General features: G+C 39.3%; 1 protein-coding gene across 3 annotated transcripts in view; it reads right to left on the reverse strand.

Moving 5' to 3' along the window:
• Positions 1 to 2449: 2449 nt before the first annotated feature.
• Positions 2450 to 15702, reverse strand: part of SMCHD1 (structural maintenance of chromosomes flexible hinge domain containing 1) — a 168198-nt gene continuing 154945 nt past the window's right edge. Inside the window, exons 46-48 of one of the 3 annotated variants that reach the window (XM_062201421.1) lie at positions 11763 to 11921; positions 11102 to 11216; positions 2450 to 3394 (exon numbers count right to left, since the gene is read on the reverse strand). In XM_062201421.1, the coding sequence (XP_062057405.1) occupies positions 3370 to 3394; positions 11102 to 11216; positions 11763 to 11921 (299 nt within the window). In that variant the 3' untranslated portion in view covers positions 2450 to 3369. Of the gene's footprint in view, positions 3488 to 11101; positions 11217 to 11762; positions 11922 to 15702 lie in introns of all 3 variants that reach the window. The other 2 variants (XM_062201419.1, XM_062201420.1) reach the window with 2 other exon arrangements.

Consider the following 15702-nt stretch of genomic DNA (forward strand, 5'->3'; position numbering starts at 1 on the left):
TGTTGCAGATGGTGGCTTAACCTGCTACACATCGCCAGGCTCCCATTTGTCATTTTCTGCTTCATTTTTCTAGAGTTCTGTTTTCAGGTGTATATGTAATTGTGGTATCTTCTTGATCGTTTATCCCTTTCATCATTATAAAATGTCCCTCCTAATCTCTCACATTTTATTTAAAAGTCTATTTTGTCTGGTTATAGTAAAGCCACTCCAGATTTCCTATGGTTGCCACTTGCATAATTTTTTTCTAACCTTTGATTTGGTTGGGTTTTTGACTCCAAAGTGTGTCTTCTACCAAAAGCATATAGTTACATTTTTAAATTAAATCCAGTCTTGCAGACTTTGCTTTTTTTTTTTTTTTTTTTTAAGATTTATTTATTAATTTGAAAGGCAGTTACAGAGAGGGAGATACAGACCTTCCATATGCTGGTTTACTCCCCAGATGGCTGCAACAACTAGGGCTGGGCCAGGCCAAAGCCAGGAGCTTTTCAGGTTTCCCATGTGGGTGCAGTGCCCCAAGCCATTTGGGTCATCTTCTGTTTTCCCAGGCCATTAGCATGGAGCTGGATCAGAAGTGGAGCAACCAGGACTCAAACTGGCACCCATATGGTATGTTGGCACTGTTTACTTGCTGCGCCACAGCACTGGTCCCGAACTTTGTCTTCCTTTTGTTGTCTATGTACTTCATGCTTCTTTTGTTCCTTTAGCCCTCCTTTCCTGCTTTATTTTGCATCAAGTAAGTTATTTCCTAATGAATTAGCTCAGAATGCCCTAACAAAGTAGCACAGACTGGGTGGCATAAACAACAAATTTCTCTCACAGTTCTGGAGGCTGGGAGTATGAGATGATGGTGCAAGCATGGTCAGGTTCTGGACAGGGCTTTTTCTGGCTTGCAGATGACCACCTTTTCACTGTATCCTCACATGGCAGAAACAAAAGAAAAGGAGGGAGGCGGGGCTTGGGGGAGAGATACCCTCTTTTCTTATAAGGCCACAGTCCTATGAATTATAGCCTCAGCATAACAATTTAATTTAACCTTAACTAACCTCCTAAAGATCCCAAGTGAATTTAGTTTTTTTAACTACAAACCTGGCCAAATATAAACATAAAAACTACTGGGCATAATGTGCAAAAAGGCATACAAAAGAGTTTTACTTCACTCACTTCAAAATTCAAACAGGCTGCTATTTTTTTTTTTTTTACCTTGGAATAAGAAATCAGGAAAAAGTGCTTTTTTTAAAATCTGACAGATACGAGTTAGACAGTGAGAGAGAGAGACATAGAGAAAGGTCTTCCTTCCGTTGGTTCACTCCACAAATGGCTGCTACGGCCGGCGCTGCGCCGATCCAAAGCCAGGGGCCAGGTGCTTCTTCCTGGTCTCCCATGCGGGTGCAGGCGCCCAAGCACTAAGGCCATCTTCCACTGCCCTCTCAGGCCACAGCAGAGAGCTGGACTGGAAGAGCAGCAGCCGGGACTAGAACCCGGCGCCCATATGGGATGCCGGCGCTGCAGGTGGAGGATTAGCCAAGTGAGCCACAGCGCCGGCCCCCAGGAAAAAGTTTTGTTTTGTTTTAAATCACTGTGACAAATTTCAAATTACCAATCACACTACACAGGATACATGGCTGGGTCATTAACTTTTCCTGCAACTACATTCTTTCAGAGTAAAAGTATAGAAATAAATTCTGGAAAAAAATTTTTAAATTGTTCTTATGTTTTACATATTAAAGCCAGCAGTCAACTGTTAGTGTCTGGAACAACACAGACCTCAGGTATTTGCTCAAATGTAGAAAAGGAGTCATAATATCTTAATATGCTGAGAAAAAAAATCCTTAAACAAATCCAACTGTAAAATATAGAAGAACTTTAATTGCTGAGAATCATCCAGGATAATTTTTAATGGGTGGAAAAACTCCACAAAAAATGGATATAAATCCTTAAGACCTTATTTGATAGTTCTTTGCAATACTATTATGATGAACAAAAATTACAATGCTAGATAATATTAGTTAAATCTGTCATTTTAAACAATAAAAACTGAAATGTTATTGTTTTAAAATACATTTCTAATGAAAAAATAGATTTAAAAATAGCATTTGTTTTTAGATAGCCTTCATGCCTTAGACTTGACTTATGACTCCCTCCTGCTACAATGAATCATAAAATCAAACCAATTTCACATATTAGATGTTTTCAAGTATAGTTAAAAAGTCAATTCTCCAACCATTCTTACCTTTTGTTTTCATAGCATCTAATGTCTAAGGACTCCAAATATTGGTAGTACTATGGAGGTCAATCTTTCCTATATCTATTTTTATTTCTTGCTCTTTCTTCAACAACATTGTTATTAAATGAGTTCCAAAAATAAAGATAGGTTAATATCATAATAGTTCTTCTAAGGTAACTTACATGAAGCTTTCAATTTCTAAAAAGAAAACACTTATCTATTCAGTAGGGAAGAAAACAATCCTGTTTATTAACCTCACTGCATATTCAGAAAGGATTAAAAAATACACACATTTCCTGGGACACAAAACTGTACCAAAGTATTTCCTTACAAAATAACTTCACAGACCAACAGTCTTGGACTTACACAAAGACATATATACTGACACACATTAGCTTGAATACACAATTCAAATATTTTTGCAGCAACTTTCTACCAGATTCTTATTGCATTAATAGAGAGTATGTTTCTTTAATCCCTTAAAAATAGTAATAAAAAATTACAAAATAATGTAAATGTAGAATTAAGGCTGAGACTATATAATCTAGTATTAATAAAGTCAGACAATACTTATAAAAATTGTTGCTGCTGCATATTTTATATATATATATACACACACAGGATATGTCTTCAGAAATTTGAAATGCTACCTTTTACAAGTTCACTCATCAATTTAATGTTTTTCTATGTATCTCAATATTTGAATTCCCAGATAACCTGTGCTTTTTCTGCTTTTATCCTGAATTCTTCATTGAGTTTCCTCACATATTTACAATTAAATATCTAGCCTCTAGAAGCTTCCTTACACAAAAGACAAAACATCTTGTTAAATACATTCACACAAAAGTAATAAAAAGGTTGTTTTCAGGAAATAGTTCTAACATATTCATAATTATACTGAAAAACAGTACATATTTTTTTTTCAGGATTAATAAATGCTATGTGCCATTTTATAGTCACTGCCATATTAGCATATGTCCCTTTGACACATTTTCAAGACAATGATGACCAAAGTGTATGAAGACTGCAATAATCCGGTAAATTCATATTGTCCAGTGAGATTCATAAAATTGAATGGCTGCTTCCAGTCTCATCCGGATATACATGGAAATTCATGCAAATATTGGTATTGTCCCCAGAAATATTCAGTCTCCTAAGTCACCTCTTGGTCTTCTGAAACAGAGATGCAGAAAGCAGGGAATTCTTAGTGAGACCAATGGCCCCCTCTCTGTCACCTTTCACACATCTGTTTTGGTTATAATCCTGGTCAAGGCGGAAAAAAAAATCATTATAAGTTTTATGTACCAAAGGTTTTCTTGCACTCCCTCTTCATTTTGGATGCTTAAATATCCAATGGGGCTATGTAAACAGATTTAATTAAGTCCTTATGTAAAATAATTTCCTTCACATGTGTGCCAAAGAAAGCCTTAAAATAAAAGTGGAGGGAGGGGGGAGAGAGAGAGAAAGAGTATTTAATTTATTTGAAAGGTAAAGTAACAGAAAATGTGGGAGCAACAGAAACAGATCTTATATCAGCTAGTTCACTCCCCAAATGGCTGCAACAACTGAGGTTGGGCCAGGCCTAAGCCAGGAGCTTAGAACTCCACCTGGGTCTCCCATGGGGGTGGCAGGTGGGAGTACCTGGGCCATCATTCACTGTTCCCAGACACATTATTAACAGGCAGCTGGATCTGCAGGCAGCAGCTTAGTTCACTGTCCCACCACACTGGTCCCAGTGATTGGGATTTTGTGGACTACATGCCATGCCATGTATAAAAATTAAAACTCTTCCTCCCAGAGTTCTGACACAGATTGCTGATGTCACAAGCCACTGCTTAACCTGCTACACCACAATGCGGCACCCCACAAATAAACATTTTTAACTTCATTTTTTTTTCATTTAATTCCTCCCATCCCCCTTATTTATTTTATTTATTTGAAAGGCAGAGTGACAGATTGAGAGGGAAGGACAGAGAAAGACTGATTTCCCATCTGTTGGTTCATTTCTGCACTGGCCACAATGGCCGGGGGCTGGTCCAGGACGAAGCTGGGAGCCCCGAACTCCGTTTGGGTCTCCTGAAGCAGAGCAGTGAGTACTGGGACCAGAGCTCTGACATGGGTACCAGTGTTGCAGGTGGCGGCTTAACCTGCTGAGTCACAACACTGGCCCCCTTTTCAATGAACTGGATGAAATGCCCTCTGATATACACGTATATATGTACATAATATATAATTTATATAAGTATTTTGTATCATAGTTCTTTGAGTGGGATTATCTCAGACCCAAATTATGCAATTTAATTACCTCTCCTCTTAAATTAAATGACCACTTTAAGAATTAATAAGAATTACAATTCTTCTTACAGAAATCACAAAATAAAGAAAAGCAAAAGGAAAAGCATTTAAAAATATCCATAATCTCATTTGTGTAGATGAACACAGCCACACTTTGGTATATATCCATACAGATACATGTTTTTTTTCAGATGTATCTAAATATTTTTAAATATTCTGATATTTTGAGTGAGTTATAATTGTTTAAGATTTAGGTACAACAGGCAGAGATTGGGGATGATAAAATCATTAATTAAGCAATGATTTTAACAAATTCCCCAAAGATAAGCAGGATATAAAAGGAAGGACGCCATTAGTGGGAATATCTCCAAGTTTTAATGGAGAACTTCTAAAATTGACACCACAAAGCTAAAAAAGAAAAAAAAAAAGGTGAATTTTATGTGTGTTTCACATTTGCTAAAAGAACTGCTCTGAAAATCTGATTCTCTCTTTGGCTCTCTGAAAACATTTTTACTCTTTCCCCTATCCTGGGTGTTCTACAGTTTCACTGTGGAGTATCTTGGTGTATCATTGTAGGCCCTTGTGCTGGGCATTCAGTGGATCTACACTTTTCATGTGTCCTTAGGAAATTCTTTTCCACATAAAGACTTTCTTTTCCATTTTCTTTTTTCTGAGTTCCCTAGTAGTCTGAAGTGATTCTCAATATCTCTTCACACAAAATATATTTTTCTATTATTTGAGAAGTTTCCTCAAATTTAGTCCTCTTAGTTTCAGCAATGTTTGTAATTTACATCGTTGTTCTTGTTCTGATGATCCCCTCCTCCTAATCAGTGATAATTTTTTTTTAATAATAATTTTTAAAAATAAGTCTAGGCACAGTGGGGTAGTGGGTAAAGCCGCTGCCTGCAGTGCCGACTTCCCATAAGGGTGCTGGTTTGAGTCTTGGCTGTTCCACTTCCGATCCAGCTCTCCGCCATGGCCTGGGAAAATAGTGGAAGATGGCCCAAGTCCTTGGGGGCCCTGCAACCATGTGGGAGACCTGGAGGAAGCTCCTGGCTCCTGGCTTTGGATCAGTGCAGCTCCAGCCATTGCAGCCATCTGGGGGAGTGAACCAATCAATGGAAAACTCCTCTCTCTGCCTCTACCTCTCTATAACTGTCTTTCAAATAAATAACTCTTAAAAAAAAAAAAAAAAAAGAGGTCTAGTCTCCATTGAGTTATCTTCCAGGGCTGGTTTTGCTATTTATTTTGGATTTTCTCTTTCATGTTGTGGATTTTCCTCCTATGTGTGATGATTCTTGGTTTTAGAGTCACATTTAAGAAAGTGGATTATGGTGCTGGCTTAGATTTATAAAAATAGAACTATTTTCCCATAGAGTTTCTTTTCTCAGTGGGAAATACAACCAGGACAGGGCAGAGCAGGGTTAGTGAACCCTGCAGCCTTTGTTTAAATGACTGGAGACTGAAGTATCAGGCTGCTAGCTCCTACAGGACAGTATCAGATAGGGCTTTACGGTGCTCACAACTACACTAAAAGCCAACAACTATACCAACATTTCATAATGAATTACCAACGCTCTCCAATTTTCTGGTGGCAACTTTTCATACCTGGGAATAGGAACAAAGCTTTCAAAGTTTGATTGAAAACTTGTTATTACGGGTTGTGGCTTCCTTTCCTTTTTGCTTCTGCTCTCATCCTTTTATTTCTCATCCTGTATAGGGTTGGACTTTCATTTTTTTTGTTCTACTTATTCTGAGTACTAAGTCTGTCTGGGGTTCCATGAGCAGACTATCTCCCATTGTGTGCAGGCGTGGGAAACTTATTTCTGCCAAGGGTCACTTGGACATTCACAACATCATTCAAGGGCTATACAAAATTACCAACTTAAAAACTAGCCTGCTATAGATTTACTGAATATTGAGTCTTGCCTGTGGTTGCTTTGACAAGGCCAGGCCAAATGACTTTTGTGGGCCTTTTATTGCCTGTGGGCTGGACATTCCCTAACCCTGGAACTTTATAGACTATTGACCACTTCCTCCTCCTCTTTATTATATTCTAAACTTTCATCCATTTTACTATCATCGGGAAACTTCAATCAAATATGAAGACAGAATGAAGGTATTTTCAGACATGAAGGGACTCCAATTTTTTCTACACACTTTCTCCTAAAGGAGAAATCCACAAAATGGTGACTTCAACACAAGACAATAAACACGGTGGGTCCAAGAGGGCAGACTCACAGGAGGCCCACACATTAGGATCAGTGGGTCAAGTCACAGCTCCTCCGCTTCTCATCCGGCTTCTTGCTACTGTATCTGGGAAGGCAAAAGGGGATGGCCCAAGCACTTGGACCCTGCTACCCATGTGGGAGGCCAGGGTGGAGTTCCTGGCTCTTGGCTTCAGCTTAGCTCAGACCTGGAAGTTACAGCCAATGGGGGGAATCAAACCAGAGGATGGAAGATCTGTCTCTCTGTCACTCTGCCTTTTAAATAAATAAATAAACCCTTAAAATCAAAATCCCATGTATTTAAATCATTATAATATTCTTTCTGATGCTAAATTTCCCCACTCTACCTTTTTTTTTTTTTTTTTTTTTTTTGGACAGGCAGAGTGGACAGTGAGAGAGAGAGAGAAAGGTCTTCCTTTTTGCTGTTGGTTCACCCTCCAATGGCCGCTGCGGCCAGCACATCTCGCTGATCCGAAGGCAGGAGCCAGGTGCTTCTCCTGGTCTCCCATGCGGGTGCAGGGCCCAAGGTCTTGTGCCATCCTCCACTGCCTTCCCGGGCCACAGCAGAGAGCTGGCCTGGAAGAGGGGCAACCAGGACAGAATCCGGCACCCCAACTGGGACTAGAACCCGGTGTGCCGGCGCCGCAAGGTGGAGGATTAGCCTGGCGCCGGATTAGCCTGTTAAGCCACGGCGCCAGCCCCCACTCTACTTTCAACGATTAGCTACATCTCTCATTCTGATGAGAACTGCAGTCTTTTCTCTTTCTTATTTTAGTAGCTCTTTTCCCTAAGTTACTTTAACAGAAGCTTATTTTAAGAAACATCTTATCCTCTACAACCACACAATTTTAAATATAAGAGGTATCAGTAAACTTAAAACATAATTTTAAGTTACAACATTTTGCAACATAACAGAGAGGAGACTGTGTCACAACATGGCCTCCTAGTTTTTTCAACTACATCTTGTTCCCCTCTCTTTTGTCCACCATGCTCAAATGACTAGAATATGTTCAGTTTCTCAAACATGTTATGCTTGTTATTTTCCCTACCCTTTTTTTTTTTTTTTTTTTTTTAAGATTTATTTATTTCTTTGAAAGGCAGAATCACAGAGAGGCAGAGGCAGAGGCAAAGAGAGAGAGGTCTTACATCTTCTGGTTCACTACCCACATAGCCTCAACAGCCAGAGCTGGGCTGATCTAAAGCCAGGAGCTTCTTCTGAGTCTCCCATGTGGGTGCAGGGACCCAAGGAGTGGGTCATCCTCTACTGCTTTCCCAGGCCATAGCAGAGAGCTGGATCAGAAGTAGAGAAGCCAGCACTCAAATCAGCGCCCATATGGGATGCTGGCACTGCAGGCAGTGGCTTTACCCGCTACACCACAGTGCCAGCCCTTTACCTCTATTTTTGACTGACATCAATCCATACTATGATTGGCTCCTTCAGGGCTTTTCCTGATAACTGACATTGTTTCCCCACTATTTTCTAAGACTTCAATTTTTTTCTTGCCTCACTTTCAAAATCACCCCTTTCTTGTACAGCATTATAGAACTCCATGTGGGCAAGAAACTTTTTATTTGAAAGGCAGAATGACAGAGAAAGGGAGAAATAAAGAAAGAGCTCTTCCATCCTCTCATTCAGGCCAAAGCCTGGAGCTAGGAACTCCTTCCTGGTCTCCTACAATGATGGTAGTGACCCAGATATGTGCGCCATCTGTCACTGCATTCCCAGGTGCACTAGTAAAGAGCTGGCTGGGAAGCAGAATAGCTACCAGGACTCTAACTGGTGCTTCGATATGGGATGCCAGCATTACAAGTGGTGGTTTAACCCACTGCACCATGCTAGTTACCCCATATCACTTTCATTTCATGCAGCAACACAAAGCATAAAATGAGCATTCAAATCCATACATCCAACAGATATTTGAAAAGTTAACAGAATATATATATTATAAAAAATAATTCATAGGTTTCAAAAACTCATTGCACCAAAACACAAACTAATCTTTTAATTTCACTTTCCATGTGCTTTTTAAGGAACTCTAGAATTTACGGAATGAATGCAGACAGGGCAGTTTTCACAGAATAAATGCAAACACCACCCTCTAATGGGAACTCGTTTATGAGAAACTTCAGGTACTGCCTATAACAAATCCTTTTGAAATGATGTACAAAAATCCCCCAGCACCATGGTATCCTGTGAGACACTAATTATTATCTTTTTTTTTTTTGACAGGCAGAGTGGATAGTGAGAGAGAGAGAGAGAGAGAGAGAGACAGAGAGAAAGGTCTTCCTTTTTGCCGTTGGTTCACCCTCCAATGGCCACTGCGGCCAGCGCATCTCGCTGATCCGAAGCCAGGAGCCAGGTGCTTCTCCTGGTCTCCCATGCGGGTGCAGGGCCCAAGCACTTGGGCCATCCTCCACTGCCTTCCCGGGCCATAGCAGAGAGCTGGCCTGGAAGAGGGGCAACCGGGATAGAATCTGGTGCCCCAACCGGGACTACAACCCGGTGTGCCGGCGCCACAAGGCGGAGGATTAGCCTGTTAAGCTATGGTGCCGGCCACTAATTATTATCTAATATAAAAAGACAACTCTTATCATTGTTTAGGCCACAGATGGCTGTGTTCATTTTCTGTATGGTTATCTTGACTTTCCAAACCAAAAACTTAACCAATTTTAAAGTAACATACAAATGATTTTGCAGTTCTGTGCTTATTAAGTCATTGATTCTATAAAGCAGAATGCAGTACATGTGAAAGTTAAGCCAAGCAACAGAAAAGTGCTTTCATTTTTAACAGCTGGTGACTTCTGTGACATAAAAATAAACTACTAACATTTCTAACTAAGCAAAAATCATTTAGCAAATTGGATATGCTAGGAGAGTGAAATAATTGCCTTAATCTCATTAGTTTCACTTAGGTTCTAAGTTTATAAAAACACTTATTTGAAAGGCAGAGATAGAGAGCTCTTTCATCAACTGGTTCATTCTCCAAATGCCTACAATAGCCAGGGCTACATCAAGCTGAAGCTAAGATCCAGGAACCTAAATATCTGAGTAATTATCTGCTGTCTCCTGGATCTATATTAGCAAGAAGTAGAAACTGGAAGGACAGAACGAACTTGAATACAGGAATTCTGATATGGGATGTGGGTGTCTTGACCACTGTGCGAAAGACTACCCCTCTACCATCAGATTTCTTTTTTTTAAGCTTTATCCTAGCCTTATCTTTTACTTACTTATTTATTTGAAAGGCAGTGTTACAGAGAGGCAGAGCAGAGAGAGAGAGAGAGAGAGAGAGAGAGAGAGAGAGAGAGGGAGGGAGGGAGGGAGAGGGAGGGAGGGAGGGAGGTCTTCCATATACTGGTTCACTCCTTAGATGGCTGCAACAGCCGGAGCTGTGCTGATCCGAAGCCAAGAGCCAGGAGCTTTTCCGGGTCTCCCATGTGGGTTCAGGGGCCCAGAGACTTGGGTCATCTTCTACTGCTTTTCCAGGCCATAGCAGAGAGCTAGATCAGAAGTGGAGCAGCTGGGACTTGAACCAGTGCCCATATGGGATGCCAGCACTGTAGGCTGGGGCTTTAACCTGTTGCGCCACAGCACCGGCCCCTACCACTAGTTTTATAAAATATTAATTCTGACAGAAGAGGGAAATTAAAAATAAACTCATTCTATTTTTAAAGTATGATGATACAGAGTGGGTGTTTGGTTAAGTGGTCCTTTTTTTTTTTATTTAGAGATTTATTTTTCTTTATTTGAAAGGCAGAGTTAGAGAGAGAGGGAAGGATTGTCCATCTGCTGGTTTACTCCCCAAATGGTTGCTGAAGCCACGAGCTTGAATTTTTTCTCAGTCTCCCTCGTACGTACAGGGGCCCAAGCACTTGGGCCATCATCTTCTGTTTTCCCAGGCCCATTAGCAGGGAGTACGACTGGAAGTAGAGCAGCCAGGTCTTGAACCAGTGCCCATATGGAATGCCAGCATCACAGGCTGCGCCTTATCCTCCTATGCCACTCCACCAGCCCCTGCCCAAGTAGTCTTTAAGACACCTATATCCCGTATCAGAGTAACTGGGTTCAATATCCACTTCTGGATCCTCCCTCTAGCTCAGTGCTAACGCAGAACCTGGGATGTGGTGGTGATTATTTAAGTAATTGGGTTCTTGCCATCCCTTAGGAGACTGAGTAGTGTTTCCATTTCCTGGCTTCAGCCTTGGCCCAGTCCTGATCATTGCAGGCATTCAGGGAGTGAACCAGTGGATGGGAGTTCTCTCTTTTTCCATCTCTTCAATGAATTAAAAAAAAAAAGTTTGATGACCCAAGAGCTTTGATTAACAAATAATTCTCAGGTCATAATGGACTCACCTATTTTGTCTTGTAGCTTCTCTTCTCATTCTTTTAGGAGGAATTGGACAATCTACTACCTCAACCTTTGTTGAATGGCGTAATGAGTCATTACATTTACGTGTGGGAGTCATACCTGTAAAAGATGGAAAATGTAGAAAATTAACTTCAAAAAACTGGATTATGTATTTAAAAGAAAAGCAAATCATACTAAATCATACTTTTTGAAAACACTAAAAAGGATTATTTCTTTTAATGGCAGTGTGACAGAAAGAGAGAGAGAGAGAGAGAGAGAGAGAGAGAGAAATGAATGACAATCTGGTGGTTCATTTCCTAAATGGCAGGAATAGCTGGGGTTGAGCAAGGCCGAAGCCAGAAGCCTGGAATTCCATCCAGGTCTTCCACATGGATGGTAGGGGCCAAGTACTTGGGCCATCTTCTGCTACTTTCTCAAACTAGCACTCTGATGTGGGACGACAGCGCATCTCTGCTGTGCCACAATGCAAGCTCCTAAATACATCTTAATTTAGAGAAGAAGAATTAATATGGAGAAAGCTTTATCTTAAGATAATTGTCTATAATTGTTATTGGATAAGTTAGAGGTTAACAATTTCTTTTATAAAAGGTCTCGATCATTTACATTTTTTAGTTTTGTAGTTGGACTCTGATCATAAATAAATACCTAGTTTTTGCTCTATTATTTTCAGATTTTTCTCTTGTTCATCAAGTTCTTGCTTTTTCTTCTTCATATCAGGAGTGTGAAGATACTCAAGTTGACCATTAAGGTCTTCATTCACAGTGCCCAGCTTGCACACAGCAGAACGATACTGCTGAAGAAGCTCTGCAAAGAAACCAGACATTTGATTAAAACTATTGATAGTATACCAGCCCCATCCTTTAAGAGAAAGAATTAGTGACACTGGGATTGTATTATAGTGACATCTGGAAAATACTTTAAATACCATAAAATATTCAAGGTAAACAAATCAAATACAAGGTTGTTACGTTTTACTTTATTGTTTTAGTTAGTAAATTTATAACTGTATCAGGAAAGAGATTTCCACATAAAAGGGATCTGTCAATTGGCTCAATCTGTCAGTGAATGTGCAATGTATTCAGCATTATAATATTAGAAAGATTATGCTTTCCAAATGAAAACTGACAGTAATAGGGGGTTTCTAGTAAAAACAGCTGTAAGTTTAACTGTGATGTTGAGCATCCTATGTATCAAACTTGGTAGTGCTGTAACTTATTAAGTATTTCCATTCTGATAGAGAGAGGAGAAAGAGAACTACTGCTTTCAACAGACAAAGCATTACCTTAAATACAGAATTCTTTCAAAAACACATCTGGTGAAATACTTACCTTTCAAAAAACTTAACTTTCATTCAATGACTGTCTAAAAATGCTTGTCTGCATAGTTTACTGACACTAAATATTTAATCCTGTGATTATATATTCTAGTCAAAGGATTAGACTACTGTACATGGGCCAAGAATGATTTATCTGGTTTTAAATGCTTATATTATATGTATTATACATACATATAATTAAATGGTTATAATACATATTAGATAAAACATGAGCTATTATATACTTTAGAGGTTAAGAATCTACACCTAGAAAAAGGAAACCAACACACATGCTATAAGTATATTCACATACTTAAATATAAATTCTGTATGCGTAGCGAGTGATGACAAGATTCTTAAATTCTTTATTATTCTATGAGTTAATAGAAACTAGCAAAAAGGTCTGCAGAAAACAGGTTGGTTTTCTGATGATAGTACTTTAAATTTCACATTAATTTTTCCAAGTACATAATACAATATTTATTTTGCATGTGAATGGGTTACAAAATTATGTCCAAACCAGAACGTCAGTGATGTACTCCTTACACAAAATATATAAAAATTCAGGTTACTGGAGTCAGCACTATGGTACAGCAGGTTAAGCAACTGCCTGCAACCCTGGCATCTCATATGGGCATTGGTTTGAGTCCCAGCTTCACTTCTGTTCCAGCTCCCTGCTAATGAGAAAGCAGCAGAAGATAGCCCAAGTGCTCGGGTGGGTCCTTGCCATTCACGTGGGAGATAGTTTCAGGTTCCTGGCTTTGGCCTGGCCCAGCCCTGGCTGTTGCTTTGGGGAGTGAGTAAGCAGACAGAAGATTTTTCTGATTTCCCCTCCAATCCTCGGTAACTCTTTCAAATAATTATTATTATTTTTTTTAATCCAGGCCATTAAAGGTAGAAATCTGTTTTACTGTAATAGATATTAAAGATTCTTTTTAAATACTCAAGAAACTGGCATATTCAAAAGCTTTAATATAACATCAGCCTTATTTATAAATGTTTCTCCTTTAAATGCAGCACATTTTATGCATAAAATGGACAGTAGCAGTTTCATATCCCTTACCAAGGCCCAGATTTTTTTTTTTTACATATAAAGAATGAATTCATGTCTATAGAATAATCTTTCCTGATTCATGTAACAGAATTTTGTCAGAGAGGAAAAACAGGGTGAGTATTTGGCCTGGTGGTTAGGCCAATGGTTGGAATGTTTGTGTTCCCTGTTTAGAATGCCCGAGTTTGGGACCCTGGCTCCAGCCTCAATTTCAGCTTCCTGCTGATACACAGAGTTTGGGTCCCTGCCACAATGTGGGAGGCCTGGATTGGATTCTCAACTTCTGGCATTGGCTTCTGTTTCAGCTGTTGTGGGCATTTGTGGAGTGAGCAAGCAGATGACAGTGCTTTTTGTGTATGTCTCAAGTAAAATTAAGAAAATTTTTTAAAAAAGAAAAATTTTAAAATCAAACTTAACTGTTTATAAATGATTTTAGAGCTTGTGTATTGAACATTTTTTTGAAATTTCAATGATTTGGAAAAAAACTGATGAAAATTTACTGTGATGTAAACATCAACATATTTTAAACAATCAGTTCATATAATGGAAAGAAACTTCAAGTTACGATGTATTCATTTCTGTACAACATATATTGAGAAAGATGAGTAGATGACACCCATGTGTACAGGACAATGAACAATGTAAGCAAAGCTACTCAAAATAATACAAAAGGATTGAAAAGTATGTCTGAAGGGCTGTTGTTAGCTAAGTGCTAAAGAACTCAACTGCCCAAACATGGATTGCTTTAGAAGGCAGAAAAAATTTCCTCACCATTCAAAGGGTTAAGCAGTTGGAAGGATAAGTACATTTTCCTAAACAGTGACTACGACTCTTTACATTTTGTGCTCCACATGATTCAGAGAACTTTATTGATAGAAAACTCATAAGCAACTTTGATTGAGGAAATATGTGAAAAAATATATCAGAATTCCTATTTTGACTTGCTTCAAAAATAACCCAAATAGGTGAGAGGAAGATTCAAGTTTTGAGAGGATAAGTACAAATGAAAGAAGACTAGCAGTTATGATAAATCAGAGGGTGACAAGGCCATGTAAGTCCCTCATACTGCTCATTCCATAATAAAACACTTTTCTGAAAGCCACGGCAACTAAATACTGTTGGCCACTATAACAATTCAGAGTTTAAAATTAGAATAAATTAAACATGATATAGCAAACTATAATTAATGGTTAATCTGGCCAGGCATGCAATAGTTTGGGACATATGAACACAGTAAAAATGTTAATAACTTTGATGATGTCATAATTATAAGCCATATATTAATTCTTTTTTTAAAGATTTATTTATTCATTTGAAAGTCAGAGTTACACAGAGAGAGGATAGGCAGAGAGGCAGAGAGAGAGAGAGAGAGAGAGAGAGAGAGAGAGAGAGGTCTTCCATCCACTGGTTCACTCCCCAGTTGGCTGCGCAGATCTGAAGCCAGGAGCTTCTTCTGGGTCTCCCACGCAGGTGCAGGGGCCTAAGGACTTGGGCCATCTTCCACTGCTTTCCCAGGCCATAGGAGAGAGCTGGATTTGAAGTGGAGCAACTGGGTCTCAAACTAGAGCCCATATGAGATGCCGGCGCTCCAGGCCAGGGCATTAACCCGCTGCGCCACAGCGCTGGCCCCCATATATTAATTATATATGTTAAAATGGTTTTCCTCTCTTCAGTTGGTAGTAACATCTCTCCTTTCTCTCTTCTAGCCATGTTTTGGCTTCTACAGTGTCCTTAGTAATTTCCTTTGCATTTCTTCTCTCATTTTTTAAAAAAGATTTATTTATTTATTTGAAAGTCAGAGTTATAGACAGAGAGATCTTCCGTTCACTGGTTCACTTTCCACATGGCTGCAATGGCCAGAGCTGGGTTGGCCAGGCTGAGGCCAGAAGCCAGAAGCTTCCTCTAGGTATACCACGTGGGAGAAGGAGCCCAAGCCCTTGGGCCATCTTCTGCTGCTTTCCCAGGCACATCAGCAGAGAGCTAGATTGGAAGTGGAGCAACTGGGACTCCAATTGGAACCCATATGGGATGTTGATGCTGTAGATGGCAGCTTAACCTTGTATGTTATAGCACCAGCCCTTCTTTCATTTTAAAAGTATTTCTATTTACAAGATTACTATACAAATCTTATGAAACTACAGGAAAGAAGAAAGGTTGGGGAAAAAACCAGTAGGTTAAAGATCTCACTTTTTTTCATGGCTTTTCATTTCACATGGTTG

This window comes from Lepus europaeus, chromosome 9 (assembly GCF_033115175.1).
Source record: "Lepus europaeus isolate LE1 chromosome 9, mLepTim1.pri, whole genome shotgun sequence".
NCBI classification, from domain to species: domain Eukaryota; kingdom Metazoa; phylum Chordata; class Mammalia; order Lagomorpha; family Leporidae; genus Lepus; species Lepus europaeus.